At 41.6% G+C, this 25,382-nt stretch overlaps 1 protein-coding gene across 1 annotated transcript in view; it reads left to right on the top strand.

The window, feature by feature from the left end:
* The window catches only part of rptor (regulatory associated protein of MTOR, complex 1), a 415,805-nt gene that overhangs the window by 136,379 nt on the left and 254,044 nt on the right, over positions 1-25,382 (top strand). Inside the window, exons 4-5 of the mRNA XM_038778271.1 lie at positions 6,976-7,134; positions 13,180-13,326. Of these exons, the coding sequence (XP_038634199.1) occupies positions 6,976-7,134; positions 13,180-13,326 (306 nt within the window). The remainder of the gene's footprint in view (positions 1-6,975; positions 7,135-13,179; positions 13,327-25,382) is intronic.

The following is a 25,382-nucleotide window of genomic DNA, read 5'->3' as shown; positions in this document are numbered from 1 at the left end:
CCCTTTTCCTCTGGAGACTTTCCCCCTAACCCCTCCTGTTCTGAAGGCAATGATTCACAGAGCAACCTCTGCTGCTCGGGTTGCAGTTCGTAGATTTCTGCTCTCTCCATGTGGTGAGGACGATTGCGTTGCATTGTTACTTTAGTGAAGCCATTCCAGAAAAATATATTGTACCAACTCAATGAGATGATGTGACTGTAGTAAGAATTTAGTGACTGCGGGGTAACTGCGAGCAATCATCGACAAATTAGTTTAATCTCTTTGTTCTTCATGGCAATCTTTCAGGGAGAATTCTATGTAGTGAATGTTTGGCTGATGTTTGGGTTACACTGCAAAAATCCTCCTATTAGAAGGAAATTGTGTTGTAAACTACTAAGTTAAATTAAAAGATTCATCTACATTATGCATTTGAGAATTGTTCTAATGTAAATTGTCCTGGTGCCATTAGTATTGATTTTTATTTGCAATTTAGTTGATTTTTATGTAGCATTCATTTAATTTTAATGTACCTACTGTGTGTCGGTTTCATAGTCTATCATAAAGAGACAAGATTTTCAAAATGATGGCAATAAATAAAGAAATATGAATTATTTTGTTATTGAGCAACAATTACAATCAGTTTTGTTTAGATAAGATACCATTCCATTTTACTACCTCTCTATGGCAAGAAACCCTGTGAAAGAACATGTCGTTTGGTAGTATTCCTTTTTTAGAACCATTCAGAAGTTTCAAACTTTTATTAGTTAAGTAGCACCCACCTAGGCTTTGAACCTGGCTCTTCTTGGCTCAAGTCCGACCTGTTTTGACCCATGGATTGATGTATCGAAGAACTTAGTTTTGATTTCTGTCTGTTTTGCAAGTGAGCTTTGAACCCTGGTAGTTTGCCAGATATTTTAATAGGGGGACACTTGAAGTTCCATGGGGGCTTCATGGTACACTGACGTTGGAACAATAGAGGTTGCAAGCGTTGCAGGAGAAAGTTTTAGAATTAGAATGGGGTGAAGCTAAGGATTACTAAATAGGCATGAGGATTTCAAAGTCAATGTGGAGGAGGATAGAGAGACATTGAATGTTAACTTTGAAATTGTGAAGGGCGGCGCAGTGGTTAGCATTGCTGCCTGACGGCGCCGAGGTCCCAGGTTTGATCCCGGCCCTGGGTCACTGTCCGTGTGGAGTTTGCACATTCTCCCTGTGTCTGTGTGGGTTTTGCCCCCACAACCCAAAGATGTGCAGGCTAGGTGGATTGAACACGCTAAATTGCCCCTTAATTTAAAAAAAATGAATTGGATACTCCAAATTTATTATTCTTTTTAAATTTTGAAATTGTGCTGCAGTAGAACACATGCTTTAAGTTGGCAATTCAGAACAGCTCTCTGTATCCAGTTGGGGAAGGATTAGGCAATCATTGTAAGAATACACGAACCAGTTAATTGGGTGTCTGGGAGGAACTGGGAGAGTCTGTGACTGCTTTGCTGGCCTGGAAATGAACCTGTTTTAAGGCTGGATTCAAATTCATTCTTCCTCCAAAAGCATCCGAAAATAGAGCACATGTAAATTTTCTGATAGATCTTCCATTAGAATCATAGGGCTTTCATCAGAAACCTAACTTGTGTATTTTATTACAGATTTCCAGCGTTTGCTGCATTTTATATCATCACCTATGATTTGTCGCAATTCATTTGTAGGGGCAGCAGAATGATTAACACTGCTGCCTCACAGCGCCAGGGCCCGGGTTCAATTCCAGCCTTGGGTGACTGTGTGGAGTTTGCACGTTCTCCTCGTGTCAGCGTGGGTTCCCTCCAGGTGCTCAGGTTTCCTCCCACAGACCAACGGTGTGGAGGTTAGGTGAATTGGCCATGATCAGTTGCCCCTTAGTGTCCAAAGATGTCAATGTTGGGTGGGGTGACAGAGATGAGGTGGGGGAGTGGGGCCTGGGTGGACCACTGCTTTTTCAGAGGGTCAGTGTGACTCGATCGGCCGAATGACCACCTCCTGCACTGTGGGAATTCTATGATTCTGCTGTGAAATGAAGGGATGGAAAATTCTAACATCACTTTTTTCTTTTTAGTTTATAAATGTAACGTACAATATTATTCAGAATGCATCAGTTACAATTCAGCATCTCTTTAGGGATTTTCTGGACTGCACCTGGCCTGGCCTCCCTAGAAATCTCACCAATTGTGCAACTTCAGCGTTTGGACTTGTTCCTTCGGACTTTCAGGCATTTTACATGAAGGAATGCTGTGTGTTCCTACAATCTATGTTAAAGAAGTCTATGTCACTGCTGATTTCATGTGCCAGTGTTATATTCAATGACATTCTTTAAGACTGGTAGCTTTTTTGGGCTATCGGCTTTTTTGAAGTTCTTGACTACCGTTGCTAATATTCTAAATTGGCATGTAAATGAATGAGAGCTCTGATGGGTGCTCAGTGATTACGAATATGAGTTCAGATGTAAGACAACTAAAGAGCCTATTTATTGGATCCATCTTTGAAGATCAAATGTGTGGATACGCTGCATTTTATCATATATATTGAAAGCCGGTTCCGTCATAAATATATTTTTTAAGCCATATATCTAGATTTACTGGTGAATGCATAACATGTTCTCATGCTAAATATTGTAAAGGTTGCATACATAAGTCACGTTGTTATCTATACTCTTTTTTAAAAATTTAGAGTACCCAATTATTTTTTCCAATTAAGGGGCTATTTTAGCGTGGCCAATCCACCTACCCTGCACATCTTTTTGGGGTGTGGGGGTGAAACCCACGCAGACACTGGGAGAATGTGCAAACTCCACACAGACAGTGACCCAGAGCCGGGATTCGAACTCGGGTCCTCAGCGCCATAGGTAGCAATGCTAACCACTGTGCCACCGTGCTGCCCGTTATCTATACTCTTAAAGAGACTTGGCCTTGTAAACCTGGAAACTTTAAAAATAAATAACCTTTATTGTCACAAGTAGGCTTACATTAACACTGCAATGAAGTTACTGTGAAAAGATCCCAGTTGCCACATTCCAGTGCCTGTTCGGGTACACAGAGGGAGAATTCAGAATTCTCAGCCGGTATAGGCGCTGCTGGCCGCCTTCTGCATCACAAACCAGCTGTCTCGTCCACTGAGCTAAACCACTCTCTCTGTCTGTTAGCTTTGACAAAGAGTCATTGGACTCGAAACGTTAGCTCTTTTCTCTCCCTACAGATGCTGCCAGACTTGCTGAGATTTTCCAGCATTTTCCCTTTCGTTCGAGCTAAACCAGCTATTCTTTCATAGGAATTTCATGCATAATCTTGCAATGAAAAACTGCATAAATTATGTTTAGGCCCATCGTGTTGATGTTGGAGGGTCAAGGGCTACTTAACATGCAATTTGAATGATGCCTTCATTCTAGAATGACTAGAAAAGATCACTCTTGTGGCAATATGACCCAATTATGCCTACATACCACTTTCACCGTGCTACTTTTAAATGTTTTACATTAAAAACCCATTAGTTTAGTATTAACATTAAAATTATAAATGCAAGGGCAGCACGGTGGCACAGTGGTTAGCATTGCTGCTTACGGCGCTGAGGACCCAGGTTCGAATCCCGGCCCTGGGTCACTGTCCGTGAGGAGTTTGCACGTTCTCCCCGTGTCTGCGTGGGTTTCGCCCCCACAACCCAAAGATGTGCAGAGTAGGTGGATTGGCCGCGCTAAATTGTCCCTTAATTGGAAAAATAATTGGGTACTCTAAATTTATAAAAAAAAAATTATAAATGCAAGACTGAGGTCTCAGTGGAGATTAGACATATTCAAAAGGCTTTTGGTGATTAAGGAGTACATTGAAGACCATCTTATTTAAAAAACATTGGATAATGCAAAAAAAAGTTGTTGCCGTTGCACCAACATGCATCTTGTTTGTGATAGTTACATCATTGCTATGGACAATGAACATGTGCAGTGCGATATCACATTGGCAAATAAGGAGTAGGAGCTGAGCCACAATTTGTAAGAGGCATTGCTGATGAATAGGCTGGAGGAAAATTGACGTTGTGAAGACCTGTGTAACCACTGAGGAGAATAGTTGTGTGCCTTTAGATAGAAGTTAGAATGTATTTATTAATTGGTAACCAAAATCAGCAGCTCCATTGATTTATGTTCCCCATCCTTTTATTTCCCGGCCATCGCTGTCCTCAATGCCGCCCACCCCCTCACTGTTTGACTGTTACTCTTCCCTTCTGGGTGGACTTCTATTTCCAGAACTCTAACATGCATCCTGCCCTAGCTCCCAGCTTGTGAAATTCACAAGATGGCGCCGAAGAGTGGCGACTCTCTGCGAGCTCCCCCAAACAGATCCTCTTTTTTACTTCTTTTATAACCGTATTAATCTCTCCGTATTGTATATTTTCTTTTCATGTACTAAACGATCTGTTTGAGCTGCTCGCAGAAAAATACTTTTCACTGTACCTCGGTACATGTGACAATAAACAAATCCAATCCAATCCATGGCTCCCGATCTCCATTGTCATCTTATCCATATCGTACTGAATCTAAAATGCTGGTCCATATGTCCACCGTACTCGCCTTATTACTCCAGTATTGTCAGTCCTACCTCACCGAGTGCCCATTTTCTGATTCTGGATCTTTCCGCTATCATAAATATCAGGGCGGGGCTACCCCAACTGCTGGTCACTCGTCTCAGTGAGGTTACGGGACAAGCGATTGAAGTTGTGGAATGGAGACTCAGAATTGAGTGCCCTGTGATGGACTGAGGGCCCTTCAAATCTGCACAATGCCCAATCACTGTTGCAAACAGACAGCAAAATGGCAAGTCTCTTCAGTTTTATTTGTGCCAGTATCCTTCCCGTTTGAACTCCCACTCCACTGAACAACCCCGCCCACACCATACCCCCAATTTCCACTCTGGAGTTACACTAATATGTGACACATAGAATCATAGAACTTACAGTGCAGACGGAGGCCATTCAGCCCATTGATTCTGCCCGAGCCCTTAGAAAGAGCACCCTACCCAAGGCCACACCTCCACACTGTCACCGTAACCCAGTAACTCCACCCAACCTTTGTGGGCACTAAGGGCAACTTAGCATGGCCAATCCACCTAACCTGCCATCTTTGGACTGTGGGAGGAAACCGGAGCACCCGGAGGAAACCCACGCACACACTGGGAGGACGTGCAGACTCTGCACAGACATTCCCCAAGCCAGGAATTGATCCCGGGACCCTGGAGCTGTGAAGCAACTGTGCTAACCAGTGTGCTACTGTGCTGCCGACACAGCAGAAACAAAATTTGGGAAGCACTGTGGCGGGCATTCACATTGGTCATATTCTCTGCAACCCTCCACTTCAACCTCCCCACTTCTGAGCAAAAGATGTCACATTCCTAATCTTTCCCCTCTCTATCATTTGCGTCCTTTTGGGCATTTCATTGCATTAAACATGCTATGTGGTCTGACTATTATAGATGGACGTGTTTAAAAAAAAACCGGGCTGCATATTGGTGCAGTGGTTAACGCTGCTGCCTCATGGAGCTGAGGACCTGGGTTCGATTCTGGCCCCGGGTCACTGTCTGGTGGAGCTTGCACATTCTCCCCATGTCTACGTGGGTCTCACCCCCACAACCAAAAGATGTGCAGCGCAATGCTAAATTGCCTCTTAATTGGGAAAAATAATTGGATACTATATATTAAAGTTTAAAAAAATCATCTAGCAATCAAAATTAAGCAAATTGAGTGTACAGGAGATATTTCTATTTTAAGAAAAATGACATGACCAGATCATTTGAATTTGATTTAGAGTTCAGAGGAGATGATGGGTAAATGGTGGTGATGCTCCCACACATCCACAATCCTCTCTCTAACATAGTTAGATGGAATCTCTGCTTTATTTTCCGCAATCCAGCCCTTCTGGATCGTTAATGTGTCTTTTTTTTAAGATTTAAAAATTGTTTTGTGCATCTGCAACATTCGATCTGGGGAAAGATCTTGCTAGATCAGGCGAAAGATATATACAGTCCCATTTACTTGAAAGGCTCCAGGAACTTGCTGGCACTTGTGCATTGCTGTAAAGATACTATTTTGCTACAAATAAAATTCTTATTAAGTAAATGGAAATCCAAAGCTATTGGAGCTACAGGTTGCAGGAAGGATACCACTCATGATAATAGCTGAACTAGCTCAGGATGTGTATAATCCAAATTAATCATTACATTTTAGAAATCTGTGACGTTGTAGAAGGTCCGTGAATGATGTTGCAGTTACCTTCCTTGGAAATCTGAGGGCTTGTGATTTTTCTCTAATTTATTCCACTCACTTGACTGATTACTGTTTACTACCAGAAGCTCAATTTGTCCATGTTTAAAGTACATCAATCAATCAATCAATCCAGTTTTCATAGAGCAGTAACCAGAAATAGTATCCAGACCTTCGTGGTAACAGATCATTTGACTGGGTTCATGTGTCCAAGACTATACTGTGTATTTTTAAAGCAAAATGGTCTGCAATCCCAGTTTTCTTAGAACATAGAACAGTACAGCACAGAACAGGCCCTTCGGCCCTCGATGTTGTGCCGAACAATGATCACCCTACCTAAACCCACGTAACCCGTATACCCATAACCCAACAATCCCCCATTAACCTTACACTACGGGCAATTTAGCATGGCCAATCCACCTGACCCGCACATCTTTGGACTGTGGGAGGAAACCGGAGCACCCGGAGGAAACCCACGCACACACGGGGAGGACGTGCAGACTCCACACAGACAGTGACCCAGCCGAGAATCGAACCTGGAACCCTGGAGCTGTGAAGCATTGATGCTAACCACCATGCTACCGTGAGGCCCCACGGTATTTCATTTGTTCCCACTAAACGCAGAATGCAGCTAGCAAGAGATGGGATTTTACAGATTTTACTGCTTTTTTTACACTTGAGTATTATGCTGCTTATCAATAAATATTCTTCTCCTTTCAACAGGCCAGATATAAGCAGAGCCTGGATCCAACAGTGGATGAAGTTAAAAAGCTCTGCACCTCCCTCAGACGTAATGCCAAGGAAGAGCGTGTGCTTTTCCATTATAATGGACATGGAGTGCCAAGACCAACAGTAAATGGCGAAATCTGGGTATTCAATAAGGTAACCAATGTTTGTCTACTTCTCATGCTGATGTTGAATGCTGGTAATATCTGAGATTAAATCCTGACATTACTATTGCATTCCTTCTTGAAAACAGCAGCCATGTTGGGAGTATTAGAAGTGAGGCTATATCTTGCATGTCAACATAACCAGTATATAAAGTTACTGCATAAAAATAGGAAGGTGATGGCTGCTTCCAGGTACTTTCCACAAAGCGCTTGTATATATATATTTTTTTTTATAAATTTAGATTACCCAATTATTTTTTCTATTAAGGGGCAATTTAGCGTGGCCAATCCACCTACTCTGCACATTTTTGGGTTGTGGGAGCGAAACCCACGCAGAAACGGGGAGAATGTGCAAACTCCACACGGACAGTGACCCAGAGCCGGGATCGAACCTGGGACCTCAGCGCCGTGAGGCGGTTGTGCTAACCACTAGGCCACCGTGCTGCCCCAAAGCGCTGGTATATTGAATGAATTTGAGGAAAGTCCCAGGGACTGGTTTAGCACAGTGGACTAAATAGCTGGCTTTTAATGTAGAACAAGGCCAGCAGCGCGGGTTCAATTCCTATACCGGCCTCCCCGAACAGGCACTGGAATGTGGCTACTAGGGGCTTTTCACAGTAACTTCACCGAAACCTACTTGTGACAATAAGCTATTATTATTATTATTCTTATTATTATGTTGCAAGTTGGGTGAGTATAGTTAATCATCAATGGTAACAGCTGTGAAACTTGAATGAGTCAATTATGAAATTAAGTGGATTTTAAAAATGTGTTTGACTTTGTGGGATTTGAAGTTGGTGCACGACACATGATACTGTGTGGAGTAAGCCACAATTATGTAACAAATTAAAGTGAATTTTCTACAGTGTCCACATTGCGTAAGGATAATTCACTCGCCTTCAGCAGCACAACTATTACATCCTTCAAGTAAGGCTTTGTAAAGCTTAAAGGTTGCAGAGTTCAAGTTTAATTTGTCCTTTGTGTTTTTGACTGTATGTGATTCGGTGATAATGCAGCAAAGCCGATATGCAGATTTTGCCTCCCACTAAAATATGATTGAATTTTTAATTTTCAGTATTTTTGTTTTCAACCATTGTTTTTTTTTTGGACAATTACCATTCCACAGTCATCCAATTAGTATCTCTTTCCAATGCTCAATCCGTTCCGATGGTGTAAGAGAAGCTTACTATATAAATCCTGAAGCAATTGAAGTATGTTTATGAAAATAGTTAAGCTGTTCTACTTCTAAAAAGGGATTGCAGTAGTTTCCTGAAATTTGGCAATCTGTATAGCGAGGATTTGGATTGAATATATTGCCAAAATGCATTATATTCAGTTGGATATCTATTTTATAGTGTGTTACAAAAATAGAACGTTAGAATTTAAAAATAAATTTGTGGGCGACACGGTGGCGCAGTGGTTAGAACTGCTGCTTCACGGCGCCAAGATCTGGGTTCGATTCCAGCCTCTGGTCACTGTCCGTTTGGGGTTTGCACATTCTTCCCGTTTCTGTGTGGGTCTCACCCCCACAACCCAAAAAGATCTGCAGTGTAGGTGGATTGGCCACGCTAAATTGGCCCCTTAAAAAAAAGTTACATTGATTCATATTGCATTTTTGATAATGGTAAAGAAGAATTCTGATTAACTGAGAACTGTTCTATTATGTTCAATGGTTGTGAGAATATGCCAAAATTACGTGTATTTTACACTTTGACTTAAAGATGGTAAATGCAAACGTACACATAGGTTGCAATACTCTTGCTTTGCGCAGTATTAAAATTGCCTCTGAGCTTTAAAGATGTTGATATGCCAATACAGCTGACCTGATGTTTTAAAAATCCAGAACTGGTGTGTTTTTGAATCGAGTTGCATTTGCACAGTTGGATCATTGCAACTTTGCTTAACTTCGTTATAGATTTTTAAATGCAGGAAATGCATTTGTTTCAATCTGAGTTTCCATAGTGCACGCTCATTGTCTTTACTCTCTTTCTGCAGACGTTTAATTTACATAAATTTTGAGTAGAATATATTCCGGGGGTGATCTGGATGGGTTTAAATGTTGCTTACCCTAAGGTGGTCTGTCACAATTGTGAGGTTTATTAGATTGTCATGTTGTGTTGTGGGACTGTGCCTTTAAGGTAAAATGAAAGTGTTTCCGAGTCTGTTTCACAGCAGGCCTGGGTGGTTTGATTGTTCGCGATTGAAGGGGCTCAGATTGTTTCACCAGGAAAAGGGTGCATGATGTTGGCATTTGGAGACATGGGCAGCAGCCTGTGAGCCCACTATGGATTGATTGAGAGTCTCCACAGTTCCAGAAGAATGTAGAAAATATTAGGTTGTAAACCGCTGGATTCTAAACTGTCCATTTAGTTCAAGAGGAAAAAGAGCTGGGCTCCGAAGGATAGCTAATCAGCACTTCTACCTGGATAAAAGTCATGTATGTTGCCATGGAAACTGGCTTTGAGAGGGTTAAGAATTCTAAGATATCTCTGAAAACTCTGAAAAACAGTTAGTCTTCCAAAGGTCTGGGAGAGAGCAGTTGGAGGCTGAAAATCTCTATGGTTCACCATGCAGGAATGTGGGTAGGAGCTCCTGCTTGGATGGGAAAGACCAAATTCACGAGGAGATAAATCAAGGTTAGGATGTTTTCCTAGTTTTAGCAAGAGGGAGAAGTCTCCAGGAAAGCCTACTGATAAAGACAACTTTGGAAGTAAATGTTTCCAAGCTGGAAAAGATTGGAAGTGAACCCATGAGCTAAGAACCATTTGGACTGATTGGGCGAATTGAAGGGCAATATACCGTATACATGAGAGTCGAGCATGTTTCTTGGTTCTGCTGAAATAAAAAGGTCGGCCGTTCTATTCTGTGGTTTAAAGTTATAATTTAAGGGTAGAACGGTGGGGCAGTGGTTAGTACTGCTGCCTCATGGCGCTGAGGACCCGGGTTTGGTCCTTTCCCCGGGTCACTGTCCGTGTGGAGTTTGCACATTCTCCCCGTGTCTGTGTTGGTCTTACCCACACAACCTAAAGATATGCAGGGTGGGTAGGTGGATTGGCCACGCTAAATTGGCTCTTAATTGGAGGAAAAAAAATTGGGTACTCCTAAATTTATTTTTAAAAGTTATATGTTGCCCAAAAAGATAGTGGCTTGAATTTTTCCAGTGATGGGTACTCGGCCTGCCATATGGAGAGTCAGCTGGGAATGCACCCTGTCAACTTCGACATGTCTGCTGCCATTTTACGCTCAAATGAGGATTGATCAGCAACAGGCAGGTCTTGATTGTCACCAGCAGTCTAACCCATCCAGGCACAGAACTGCAGTGGGTGGAAGAAACACTGGGGCGTTGTGCCTGCGAATAAGTGCAGGGTGGCGGTGTGAGATAAGTGATGGTCCCGGGAGGGCAGGATGCCCTGAAGGGTGGGTGGGGGTGGGTGGGTAAGCAGGGGATAGAACAGTGGTAGTGGACTGGGCAAGAAGAGCCAATAGGTGGCCACTTAAGGGCCTTACTAGGGGCAAGGATGGACTTCCTATCTGAGGCCCTCCCCGCCTCACCATAAAATTGCATTTGAGGCTGGCGGAAATCCGAAGGAAATCCCATCCATGCATTTGGACAACTCCAAAACTCGCTCGGGGAGTGCAAAACGTAGGCCATTGATTATTCAATAGAATGGTTCGTCTTTTGTTACAGTAAACGTCTTAAAACATGAAATATTGTAATTCATTCATCTATTAACTGGAAATTGACATTTGTTTTCAAAATGTTTTTGTTCTCCAAGGGGATTGTAACAGCTGAAGCCTGTTGCTGGTCCACTTAGTTTCTGTCCACAGCGCATAATTTGAGCATGAGCTTGAATTTCTAGTTTTTAAAACAAAAAGCTGGGGAAAATTAGATTCTATGGTTCTCTTATTCCATTTGTGTTGCTGCAAAAGTTGTTAAAAGGTCAGCTTTGTCAAGCATGGAATGCGGCCTGCAACACAATAGTGTAATAATGCTAATAATTCGGTTTGATTCTGAAACTATCACTGTACTGATGAGGATGATTGCATTAATATCTATTAGCGTTCCTTGTACAGATCGAGAGAAATACGTGACCAGCTAGCAGTGTACAAACTGCACTCTGTGCTGCCCTTAATCTCTTTTTATAAAAAAAGGGTAATATTTGTAAAGTTGTATTAAATCTTCGTTATCCTAATGGTTAAACTGTGATTGAATGTATTTAAGAGTTCATGTAGAATGGATAAAGATCCAAATTAGGAGGGGCAGCACGGTGGCGCAGTGGGTTAGCCCGGCAGCCTCACGGCGCCGAGGTACCAGGTTTGATCCTGGCTCTGGGTCACTGTCCGTGTGGAGTTTGCACATTCTCCCTGTGTCTGCGTGGGTTTCGTCCCCACAACCCCAAGATGTGCGGGGTAGGTGGATTGGCCATGCTAAATTGCCCCTGAATTGGAAAAATGGATTGGGTACACTAAATTTTTTTTTTTAAAGAGCCACATTAGGTATCACAAAAACCATTTTCCCTGCACCTTTTGGAGGCTAATAAAAAGCATGGGGGGGGTGCGCGGGAGAAGATGGATGATGACTCCCAAGTCCTCCACATGAATCATAGTATCTGTACAGCACTATTTTTGACATTTTGCTTGCACCCTTTATTTGCCACGTTGGATTGTAATTTTTAAAAAAGTGTTTTGAAATTGTGCACTTGTGCAGAAAAGAGCATCTGCTTTTCCCTTTTGCAAATTATTAATTATTTTATGTACATGCCGGCAGCAAGTGACCCGATTTCGCAAACGGGTCTCCTATTATTTTGTTCTGAAAAAACATCAAAATTGATTCCTAATCAAAAATTAAGTTCAAATTTATTTTTCTGCATTTATGTTTTGGTTGCAACTCCCAAGTCAAATCTAATGCGATTAATCGTTCATAAAGTAATAATAATAATCGCTTATTGCCACAAGTAGGCTTCAATTAAGTTACTGTGAAAAGCCCCTAGCCGCCACATTCCGGCGCCTGTTCGGGGAGGCCAGTATGCGAATTGAACCCGCGCTGCTGGCATTGTTCTGCACTACAAGCCAGCTATTTAGCCCACTGTGCTAAACCAACCCCATATGCATTATAATATCTGCGCGATTCCAAATGATCTTTTTTTTAATCTTCCAGAGTAATTCAATTGGCAATTATGTTCTTTAAATCACAATAATGAAACCCTTTCAGCTTGTCAAGAGTTCAGTAAAACCAGTATTTGTCAACCTGTGAATTATATTTTCAATGTTGTTTTTATTGGGCAAGTATTCCAGAGGTCTCAACTAATATTCCACAGGGTATGAGGTTAAATCGCACCATTGTTTCTGGATTTAAATTCAATTAAGAGAAACCTAATGGGCAGTAAGAATGCCCATGAAGGTGCCTAATTGCTGTAAAAATTCAGTCGGTTCACTAATACCTTCGGGGACGGAAACCTGATGTCCTTCTCCAGTTTGGTCCATAGCATCCCACACAAATTCACTGTTCTTTTAAGTGGCCTTAGCTTGCCACTCAATTGTATCAAAACCACTAGAAAGAATAGTGCCAAATGTTTGCATCACTTCATTGAGGTCCATCACGTCGTCGGGGAACTAGGAATGGGCAATTGACGCCGGTCTTGCCAGTGACACCCACATTTTGAAAATTAATATTACAAAAGAAATTAACTTTTCAGATGAACCAACGATTAATGAAATGACGTTAAACAAATTTTGAAGTTATATTCATGTAGTTAGCTATATTGCTAACTTAAATTGTAAAATTGAAAGTCTAGTTTAAAAAGGATTTTAAATCCATGCTGATTTCCTTTGATAAAAGGACTGTGAGGGTGAATTTTACAAGTAATTACATTTAACGGGTTTGCTGGTGAACGGTGTGCTGTTTCAGTATAATTAGTTCTGTGTTTATCATGACAGTAATATTTGCAATAAAAGTGAAACAAATTTGCCAAAAAGTTAAATTAGAAGAGTTTATTTCCAGCATCTAATTCTGTTTTTCCCCCCACTTTTACAACAGAACTATACCCAGTATATTCCTCTCTCCATTTATGATCTTCAAACTTGGATGGGCAGCCCCTCTATTTTTGTGTATGATTGCTCAAATGCTGGTATCATAGTGAAGTCATTTAAGCAATTTGCATTACAGAGAGAACAGGAGTTAGAGGTATGTATGCTCTTCTCTTCTTGTTAATGACCACACACACCCAAAAGTGAAATGCTTTTAGTGCACTGCAAAAATACAATGGTTTTTACTTCAAATGCACTAAAAGAAAAATTACAATACGAGTACTCGGGCCTAATTCTCACCCTTGTAATTGGCAATTCCGTTTAAATATAGTACTTTTACTGAGAATAAACAACGAACGATGCGATTCTTTATTGTTGAATCATGAGCTACTATTGACATTTTCCATATCTTTCAAGATCTTCAAATTTGCTTTTAAATTATCATTTTTAGCATCTGGAGTTGAATCCAAGGCCAGAAACCTTAATCAGGGTATCACGTGGTCCGAGAACCTATTATAATTTATGATAGCAATTTAATGCTTCCTATTATAGAGAACAGTACATGTGAGCCATTGTACTCTGCTATTGTGGTGTTTATTTGTGAACTTTGAGTCCGTGATTAAAAGGAATTTACATACATTAGTTCTCTGCTTTCTTATGCTAATACTCAGGCTCTTGCATTCTATCTGTCAGCACTGTTTTTTTTATCCTGTCGATACTTCCTACATTTTCTGAGGAAGCTTGAATGCCGCCCTCTTCATGTAAAATGTGTGTCAAACAAAGGGAAGGTGCACTGCTGAATCTGATATCTGCTCCAAGGCGTCGTCTAAATATTGGGCATTGACGATGAAAATAATCTAGTATCCCTGCATTCTTACACGTATGATAATTTTTTACAACTTTTGTAATGCGTGAAATATCCAACATGGTTTTGAAGTCCGTAGGACAGAAAGTTTTGACAGATTAAATAGTCCGAAATCTGGCATCCCCACATCTCTCATGGTTTAGGGAGAGGTGGGACAAAGAATAAGAAGCTGACAGTCACAAGGGGTTATTTGAATACCGAGAAGGTCTAAATTTGTTTCATTTGTTTGTGGGATGTGAGCATCTCTGACAAGAACAGCATTTATTGTCCATCCCCAGTAGCTGTTAGGACGATGGTGAGCTGCCGCCTTGAACCTTACCAGTCAAGGTGGTGTAGGCAGACTTAGTACTGTCAGGATGTGGTAAACATTGAATTTCATAAAGGCTTCAATAAAGTTCCACGTGAAAGATTGTAGGTAAAATGTTGATGAGAAATTTGTTCAAAGCGAGGGCAGCATTAGTAGACTTGGAGCCAGTGGGTATTGGAGGAGTAATGTAGGGTAGCTGGTAACCTGAGTAATTATGTGAATGCAGCAAGTGGGGTTCTAAAGTAGTGAACTTTAAAAAAAAAAAAAAATTTAGAGTACCCAACTATTTTTTTTTTTCCAAATTAAGGGGCAATTTAGCCTGGCCAATCCGCCTAACCTGCACATTTTGGTGAAACCCACGCAGACACAGGGAGAATGTGCAAACTCCACACGGCCAGTGACCCAGAACCGGGATTCGAATCCGGGTCCTCAGCCCTGCAGTCCCAGTGCTAATCACTGCGCCACGTGCTGCCCTAAAGTCATGAACTTTGATGTGTAGAATTATTTTCCTCATGCTTAACTGTTTTCACAATTCCTTTCCCTTACCTTTCATCCCAAGATAGCGATATTTCTTCCATTTCTGTTACCGTGCATTTTTCAATCGCGTCGGAATGCTTTTGATAGAAAGGAAGTTGTTGGTTAAAAAAAGTTCTGAGACATTTCACGGAGTGTGATAAGATAAAAATTGGATGCGGAGACAAGGAGGACACAGTAGAAAGGAGTATTTGGAAGCTTGGACAGAGATGAACTTCACGTTGGGCCACAAGAGGAATGGGTTGAGAGAAGGAAGTCCACAGTGTTGGTCCACGACAGCTGTAGGCATGTCCACCATGATGTGACATAAATGCAATGTGATGAATGTAGTTTGCAATTAGATAATGCTGTTATCGTGGTGAAATGTTTCAAAGTGCTTCATAACCTTATCTGACAAAATTTGACACCCAACCACATAGATATCATGGGGTAGTTTACCACAAGCTTGGTCAAAGAGGGAGGCTTTAAGGAGTGGTAAAGGTTCGAGAATTGGATAGATTTAGGGAGGGATTTCTAGAGCTTATGGCCTAGGCAGTCAAAGGCACAGTCGCTAATAATGAGGTGATGGAAATTGGAGTTTTGCAGGAAACCAGTGTTGGTAGAACAGTTCTCTCAAAGGTAAGAGTTAAGGTGGGCCAAAACCATGGAAGAATTTGAATATAAGGGTGGAAATTTAAAAACCCTGTGTTGAGCATAGATAATTGCCCAACTAAACTTGGTGCGAGTTAGTATACAGGCAGTAGAGTTTTGGGTGAGTTTTAATTTACTGAAGCTGGAATGTGGGAGGCCAGTCTGGAGAGCATTGGAAAAGTTACGTTGGGGGACAAAGTTGTGGATGAGTGGGAAAAGGTAGGCGATGCTACAGGAGTTATGAAGTCTGCGTGTGGAGACTGACCCCATGTATGCAAGTGGAGCTGTAAAAGGTCAACTTACAGATGAGAAAAGGAGGTGGCCTAGGATAAGATCCTTGGGAATAGTCCAGAGACAACGATGCCTGGGCAGGAAGAGAAGTTATCATTTGCCATGTTCTAGCTACGATTGGACATGTAAGAGTGAAACCGATGAAAGTAGTCCACCAAGTTAGACAATTGGCAGAGAAAGATCTTGGAGGAAAATGGCGTGGTTGACTCCTGAAGGTGGCAGAGGCTTCAAGGAGGCATACTGCCCCATAATGTTTGGCTTTGGTGAGACATAATTGGGTGTTGTGGCAGGGAAGCACACCTGCCTGGAGAAATCGAAACGGTGTTGCTGGAAAGAAAGATGCACACTTGGGGGCAAAATCTAATTCTTGAATTCTGGATGGTAAAGGAACAGATGATGTGTCCTTTCAGCTGAACATGGATGCTGCCTTTCATTACCTCCTTTTTCTTTGGTTTTGATTATAGGCAGTTGTTTGATGTTTTAATGTTTGACACTATGATGATGGCGTGTCCCATGACTAAAAGCTGGTTGTTTACTGTTTTGGAAATGTTTTAGTTTTGTATGAGAAGCGTACAAAGTGTTTCTAGCTGCTGGTAAAGGGGAAGAATCAGCCTGATTTTAATGATGCTTTTACTTTAGAACACCATAAGACATAGGAGCAGAATTAGGCCACTTGGCCAATCGAGTCTGCTCCACCATTCAATTATGGCTGATATTTTCTCATCCCCATTCTCCTGTCTTCTCCCCATTACCCCTGATCCCCTCATTAATCAAGAACCTATTTGGCTTCCATAGCCTTCTGCGGCAAAGCGTTCCACAGATTCATCACCCTCTGGCTGTAGAAATTCCTCCTCATCTCTGTTCTAAAGAATTGTCCCTTTAGTCTGAGATGTTGTCCTTTTTGTCTTTGCAGTACTGATTAACACTGGGAAAAGATAGCAGTGCTTCTGCGAAGTCTTGACCATCATAGCTTTACTAAAACTCTGTTGGAAATATACAGATTATTTTATAGTTATCCAGTGAGTGTTTATGATGTGATTAGGATTGTCCTAAAACTCAAAGGAGCTATTTATTGCTGATGGTCATTAACCCAGAGCGCTTCAGTGATTTTATAATTTTATTTTTGTTCATTTAGAGGGGTCACTGTGGGTCAGCTGCTCCTATCTTCACACAAGTTTCCCCTCTTCACCCTCCCATCCCAGCAGGGCTGTAATTTAAAGTATTTTTTTTTGTGCTGATAGATACCCACTTCTGGCTGCTTTAGTTTAAAAATTATAATGATTATTATTAGATAATCCGCTTGATTCTCGAAAACACAAAGGTGGAATATTTGGATAGTGGGTGAGAAATCAAAAATTATGTAGTTTGAGGGGCGGCACGGCGGCACAGTGGTTAGCACTGCTGCCTCACAGCGCCAGGGATCCGGGTTCATTTCTGCCGTGGGTCACTGTCTGTGTGGAGTTTGCACGTTCTCCCCGGGCCTGCGTGGGTTTCCCCCGGGTGCCCCAGTTTCCTTCCAAAGCCCAAAGATGTGCAGGTTCGGTGGGTTGATGGGGTTACGGGGATAGGGCAGGGGACTGGGCCTTGTGCTGTTTCAGAGGACCCGTGTAGACTCGATGGGTTGAACGGCCTCCTTCTGGACTGTAGGAATTTTATTCTATTCTATGGAAGTATAGGATACACTAAAGAATTTAGCTATTTCCCCCATTTATTTTCTTTCCTTTAGGTATTAACTATATTACCAACATTGTAAAATAGCGAAGAACCAAATTCACATTAGATTTGGAATTGTGCATATCTAATGAATATATTATGGGCTGGAATTTTCAGCCACACCCGCCGCAAGATCTCCACGGACTGGATGGGGACCATGTAAAGGTCCGTTGACCTCGGGCGGGAATTTCCGGTCCCACCCCAAGATTGACTAAACTAATTTTATTGAAATGCTTCTAAAATTCTGGGACTTTTGTGAACAAAGCACAGGTTTTGAATCTCAATTTTATTGGCATTCTGCCTAGTTGTTAATTGCACCCAGTGAGCTGTGTAATGGAGTTTTCGTTACTGTATTGTAGAGCAGTGTTTTTCAAACTTTCTTTTTCCGGGGACCCGTTTTTACCTTCGCGACCCATACCGGCCGACCTTCGAGAACGCACGCCGGCCAACCTGCACGACCACCTTGTTTGTTGCTGACAAAAATGGAGGAAATGGTTTTGGGTTCCTTTGGCCCCAATGGTCCCTTTGGCCGCGCGAACTTGGAACAAAAATAGCTGCGACCATATAAGAAAATGCGGCCGCACTGCGCAAGCATGCACAGTGCAGCCAAATTTTTTTCATCCGTTCCTGGCCATTTTGAAGGGTGCTTGCAGCCGGCATTATTAAAAGCCGGCTGCTGCGGCTGTTGCGCGCGGATTTGCGTGAGCGGCAGCACCGTGATGGACGGCTCGGTGACCCTCGCGACACCTGCCCGTGGGTCACACCTCCGAGTTTGACAGTGCCTGTTGTAGAGAATCTGTTGGCCCTTGCTATGCCATTTGGATGGTTCTCAGGGAATAGCGTGTCAAGGAAAACTAATTTGAGAGTGTGAGAGTAGTTTGCAAAAGTTCATCAAATTTGAAATTGTGGTCCAACTGTTGGCAAATACGTGCAAAGTGGTTAAACTTAAAGCATCGGGTGAGTTATATAACATTGTGCAGGTGATTCATTCTTAATTATCATCAATTTCATGTAAACGATATTGGTGATTGGGCAGTTGAAATGTTATGATTTGGTTACCTATTGCGCTTCCTCAACCATTCAAATCACTGTGACCCCTATGGTGCCAAATGGCAACTCTCTTGTACTCAAAAGAGTAATGAGAGAAACATTCTTAACATTATTGCACACGGTCAGGATAAAGTGTCCTATGCTTTAATGTCAATGTGCAAAACATAACATCCACCTTTATTTTGATATTAAGATAAAACCACATCTTGATTACTTTTTCCCAATGTTTATAATCTATGATCTGCCATCCAAAGCTGCTCTAAGAAGCGACATGATGGATGTTTTCAATAGTTCCGAGTGGGAGAGAGTTGCATTTAAATTAGAAAGTTCTAATTGTAGGTGTTGTGTGGCTATTAATCGTATTTAGTCACCAGTATCCGCTAATTCATTATGCGGGATCAAAATGATTTCTGTTATCCTAATATATTAGCGCAATGTATATGAAAACATACCCAACTCAAAAAGTTTATACCTCTTTTAACTTCACGTTAAAAGCATTAGAAAATTTTGTGAATTCATCCTTTTAAGTTTGATTGCATTTTGAACCATATCAAAGTTGGTTTTGCTCTAGTATAAACAATGAGGAGAACATTTAGTGATAGCATTTTCTTTTCTCACCTGCTGACTGTCTCTCTGCCAGTTTTCTTTTCTCGTGCTGAAGACTTAAATTCCTTGCTGGAGTGTGATTTCATCTTTTGCATTGATGAAGTAGTCTTTTATTCATGTGAATCCAATCTGAATGTTAACGCCTTATTTTGTTGCAGGGGCACTGCACTTGGACCCAATTTTGTCCTACTCCCGTTGTTCACAGGCAGCTCCAGCAGGAATTGCTTAATAGTGTCAGGGTTGGAACTTTGGTTACAATCCACCCCAATTAAACACAGGCCATTTGTAGGCACAGTATCTCTACGATGATTAACTTAACAGCGAGCAAGAGTTAAACTTTGCGCCTTCTCATAAGAACATAAGAACATAAGAACTAGGAGCAGGAGTAGGCCATCTGGCCCCTCGAGCCTGCTCCGCCATTCAATGAGATCATGGCTGATCTTACTCAGCTCCACTTTCCGGCCCGAACACCATAACCCTTAATCCCTTTATTCTTCAAAAAACTATCTATCTTTACCTTAAAAACATGTAATGAAGGAGCCTCAACTGCTTCACTGGGCAAGGAATTCCATAGATTCACAACCCTTTGGGTGAAGAAGTTCCTCCTAAACTCAGTTCTAAATCTACTTCCCCTTATTTTGAGGCTATGCCCCCTAGTTCTGCTGTCACCCGCCAGTGGAAACAACCTGCCCGCATCTATCCTATCTATTCCCTTCATAATTTTAAATGTTTCTATAAGATCCCCCCTCATCCTTCTAAATTCCAACGAGTACAGTCCCAGTCTACTCAACCTCTCCTCATAATCCAACCCCTTCAGCTCTGGGATTAACCTAGTGAATCTCCTCTGCACACCCTCCAGCGCCAGTACGTCCTTTCTCAAGTAAGGAGACCAAAACTGAACACAATACTCCAGGTGTGGCCGCACTAACACCGTATACAATTGCAACATAACCTCCCTAGTCTTAAACTCCATCCCTCTAGCAATGAAGGACAAAATTCCATTTGCCTTCTTAATCACCTGTTGCACTTGTAAACCAACCTTCTGTGACTCATGCACTAGCACACCCAAGTCTCTCTGAACAGCGGCATGCTTTAATATTTTATCGTTTAAATAATAATCCCGTTTGCTGTTATTCCTACCAAAATGGATAACCTTATATTTGTCAACATTGTATTCCATCTGCCAGACCCGAGCCCATTCACTTAACCTATCCAAATCCCTCTGCAGACTTCCAGTATCCTCTGCACTTTTCGCTTTACCACTCATCTTAGTGTCATCTGCAAACTTGGACACATTGCCCTTGGTCCCCAACTCCAAATCATCAATGTAAATTGTGAACAATTGTGGGCCCAACACGGATCCCTGAGGGACACCACTAGCTACTGATTGCCAACCAGAGAAACACCCATTTATCCCAACTCTTTGCTTTCTATTAATTAACCAATCCTCTATCCATGCTACTACTTTACCCTTAATGCCATGCATCTTTATCTTATGCAGCAACCTTTTGTGTGGCACCTTGTCAAAGGCTTTCTGGAAATCCAGATATACCACATCCATCGGCTCCCCGTTATCTACTGCACTGGTAATGTCCTCAAAAAATTCCACTAAATTAGTTAGGCACGACCTGCCTTTTACGAACCCATGCTGCGTCTGCCCAATGGGACAATTTCTATCCAGATGCCTCGCAATTTCTTCCTTGATGATAGATTCCAGCATCTTCCCTATTACCGAAGTTAAACTCACTGGCCTATAATTTCCTGCTTTCTGCCTACCTCCTTTTTTAAACAGTGGCGTCACGTTTGCTAATTTCCAATCCACCGGGACCACCCCAGAGTCTAGTGAATTTCGGTAAATTATCACTAGTGCATCTGCAATTTCCCTAGCCATCTCTTTTAGCACTCTGGGATGCATTCCATCAGGGCCAGGAGACTTGTCTACCTTTAGCCCCACTAGCTTGCCCATCACTCCCTCCTTAGTGATAACAATCGTCTCAAGGTCCTCACCTGTCATAGCCTCATTTCTATCAGTCGCTGGCATGTTATTTGTGTCTTCCACTGTGAAGACCGACCCAAAAAACCTGTTCAGTTCCTCATCCATTTCCTCATTTCCCATTATTAAAACTCCCTTCTCATCCTCTAAAGGACCAATATTTACCTTAGCCACTCTTTTTTGTCTTATATATTTGTAAAAACTTTTACTGTCTGTTTTTATATTCTGAGCAAGTTTACTCTCATACTCTATCTTACTCTTCTTTATAGCTTTTTTAGTAGCTTTCTGTTGCCCCCTAAAGATTTCTCGACTCACCTGTTCACTGCTTCAGCTAGCTGAGCCATTGGAGAATTATTGAATTTTCTTCAGCAGTTATATAGTACTGTGGTCTTAATATACAACAACAAAACTGAGTGTGCCTCTGGTCATCTAGTTCTAAATGAATACAGATGTTGCATGCATGTCAGCTGTGACGAGGTAGAGTTTTCACTCTTGAGTTAGGAGGTTGTGGGTTCAAGTCTCACCCTAAAAGCTCGAGGACAGATGTCTAGGCCAAGGGAGTGTTGCATTGTTGGAGGTGACGTCTTTCGGATGTAAAGTTAAACCAAGACCTTGTATCTGCTTTCAGATGGGGATGAAAGCTCCCGTGCCTCTATTTTGTGGAGAAGCAGTAATGCTGTCCACAGTATCCTGACTTACCTTTGCAAACATCAGATTTAGTCAGGGGCTGTTTAGCACACTGGGCTAAATCACTGGCTTTGAAAGCAGACCAAGGCAAGCCAGCAGCACGGTTTGATTCCCGTAACAGCCTCCCCGAACAGGCGCCTGAATGTGGCGACTAGGGGCTTTTCACAGTAACTTCATTGAAGCCTACTCGTGACAATAAGCGATTTTCATTTTCATTTTTCATTTCATACATTCAAAGCAGCTGGCTTGTTCTGACAATGCAACAGGGACGACATTTCAAATGTTATTCATTGCAGTAGAGGGCTTTGGAACTTCTGAGCTTGTATAAGACATTGTATAAGTGGAAGGCTCCCTTTCTTCTTTCTGTTGTGTTATGTTAACAAAGTTGTAATTGAAAATATATTCTGTACAGTGGTAGGAAATAAAGAATTCCTATTTGCCTGCAAACAATAGCTGCAGTGGAAACTGTGACAATCCAATAATTAATATGCTGATCATTGTTTAACCTTCAGTGCAACGCAGGGATACTGGATTATCCAAAATGCCTTATTTTGGCCGAGAAGCTGAACTGTCTCCAACACGGTTCAATGTAGCAAATCCATGAAGAATAGTTGATCTAATGTTCTGGACAATGGTTGTCCCTCAAACAGTTCAAAAATAGTCATTTGGTAGTATAGAGCTCGCGTATTGTTGAAAAAAGGAGACATTCAATCGAAACCCATGACGATGTCTTGATCAATCAGAGTCGACCTGCCTGGTTTGAATTTTCACAAAGACTTGGCAGTTAACTGTTCTCTGCTGCATTCTCCACAGCAATGCCTCGACCATTCAGAGTCTACTTGCCAATCAATCAGCAGTCTTTTCTCATGCGTATAATTTGTTTCCTTTACTGCCGACCTTGTGAGCGGTCCTGATGCGTGCCAAACAAAAAGCTTTGCTGGCGTGTCTCTCTCTTTTTCAGCAATAATCCCAAGTTGAGAAACACTGCATTGGCTGTAAAGTGCTATCCCATGGGTTGTCAGATCCATTTTGTTGAAAGCTGGATGGTGGTTTAATACTACATACTGCATTCATTTTGGGGGAAAGGTCTAGCATTTTGCAATTCAAGGTGTAAATCTTAGTTAATAAATTATCCATGCTATTTCTTCAAACATATTTACATGACATGAAGCCAACATTCAAATTTTGAACCAATTCTGCTACACAACTCTTATCTCTGACCCTGTTGACCAAAACTAGATTCTCCTTTCGACCGATGGATTGGCCCTCAGCCCGGAATGTTAAAAGTTTAATCTGTGGAATGTTCTAAGCTAATGTCAGAGAAAGAGCATGAGAGATGTTCACTTTTAAGTTGATGCAAAGATGGAAGAAATGTAAGGTATTTTAGGGATCATATTCAGTGGCCAAATGGCTATTTCTTGTCCTTAATCTTTGTTGTATAAGAAAAAAAACTTGATACTGATTTTCCATTAGGTTTGAAACCCAATTGATAAAGGATGCTTCCTTTGAAATGTAGGTTTGATCAATCTCATAATGAGCAACGATGCATGAATCAAACTGTTCCAGTATTAAGCACCTGATCCTCCCTGAAAACATTTGATCGCTATTGCATTGTGTTTGGTTAAACAAACAGTCCTCATGATTTCCTCTGAGGTCCTCACGATTTCTTCTGGGAAGCAGGATCCAGCTGAAGCAATGCATATTTCATGGTTTTAGGATATTTTTCTATAAATAAAATGCATGAACTCTAGATTCTGATATGAAACGTCAGCGAGCTTCCAAAATTGAGCGTGAAGCTGCCATCGGTGCAATTCGGTATGCCCAATTATGCAAATTTAGTGAGTTTTGCTGTAGTGTTTTCCTGTGTATATTAGAGAATAATGGCTGGGTTACCTAGTTCATTAGAGGTTAGAAGACATCAACGCATCAGTAAGCTGTCAGCCTTGGCTCAGTGGTGGCACTCTGCCTACTGAATCAGAAGGATTAGCTCTCAGTTCCTATGCTTGAGTGCATAATCTAGCCCAGCACTGTTGTTCAGTTTTGAGGGAGAGCTGCACTGTCGGAGGTGCCATTTTTCAGAACATCTCCCGCAGGTGCGGTGCCAGCACTGTCACAAGTTTTTTGTAGAAGGACGCTGGTATATAGTACAATTTGACACAAAACTTCATAGATATCAGAGATGATGGCCAAAAGCTTGATCAAAGCATTAGGTTTTAAGGAGCATCATAAAACTGAGAAGAATCGGTGGAGAGGTTTAGGGAGGGAATTCCAGAATTTAGAGCCCAGGCAGCTGAAGACAAGGTCCCTAATGTTGGAGCAGTTAAAATTAAGCATGCTTAGGAAACCAGAGGGCAGATATCTGAAGGTTGGGGGCTGGAGGACATTGCAGAGATAAGGAGGTGCGGGCCATGGAGAGATTTGAAAACAAGGGTGAGAATTTTTAAATTGAGACGTTGCTAAGCTGGGAGGCAGTGTAGCTCAGTGAGTGCAGGGCTGATGGGTGAATATTTATTACTTTTCAGTATTCGTAAATGTGTGAACAGTCCAAAGGACCGATTAATAGGTTCAATGTGTGAACTGCAAATATGTCAACATTTTATATGTAAGTAAATTTATCATATGCACTAGGCATTGTCTCCATTCAAATGTTCAAGCAGCAATTCAAAGTGCCTCATTAGTCTTCTGTAAATATTGCAAGTGTATATTTTGTCATTGGCAATTTTTCTCCCTTTAAAATTGAGCTGTTTGGTTGCATTCATTTAATTTGTTGTGCAATTTCCATATTTTGTCCTCCAGAAATATGAATGGTTTCACATGTTTTGAATAACAATCATTACAGCGAACCTCCAATTTCTCTTTTGCCTTCACTCTCCTGTGGTTAGTACTGCCAGTGCTGCCTCTTGCTAAAAGCTCTTTGTCCCATCTCTTCTAGAAATGGCATTCAAACGCATTTTCTAAGTATATATGTAATATTGTCGGGGGATCGGTTCTGATTTGCAGCCAACACTGGAACTGTGATGCACTGTATTGTTTCAGATCTGTAATGAGCACTGTTTAATTGATAAATAATCCTCAGGATGCTGATTGATCAATAAAAGAACGTGAACATCTGGGCCTTGTGTGTTCTCCGTGCCTGTAGCAAAACAGATTAGAAAGTAGGGCAGAGGGCAACTCTTTACTGAATCATTAATGTGAAATTCAGAAAACCATTAAAGAGGAAAACAGCCTGTCATGCTAAAAATTTCAGATCAAATTGCTCACTTACTTTGTTTTCCACGAACTTGTGGAACTGGCTTTCAACGAATGTCAGCATCACAAAAATTATTGCACGATGACCTCAGCAGCTCCTTGAATCTCATACGACTGACGGGAATACTGTTTTAAATGTCACCTGAGTGAGACTGAACTGTGCTTGTTTTCTGTATGAACAGGCTCTTAAAAATCCTTCACGTCCTTTGTTGTATGTGTGATGAAGCACTTGCGTGTGTGCAGTGTTGATTTTTAAATTCTGTTGGTAATGATGCGTTTGATCATCAC

This window comes from Scyliorhinus canicula, chromosome 18, assembly GCF_902713615.1.
Source record: "Scyliorhinus canicula chromosome 18, sScyCan1.1, whole genome shotgun sequence".
NCBI lineage: Eukaryota > Metazoa > Chordata > Chondrichthyes > Carcharhiniformes > Scyliorhinidae > Scyliorhinus > Scyliorhinus canicula.
This window is presented reverse-complemented; position numbering and strand designations above follow the sequence as displayed.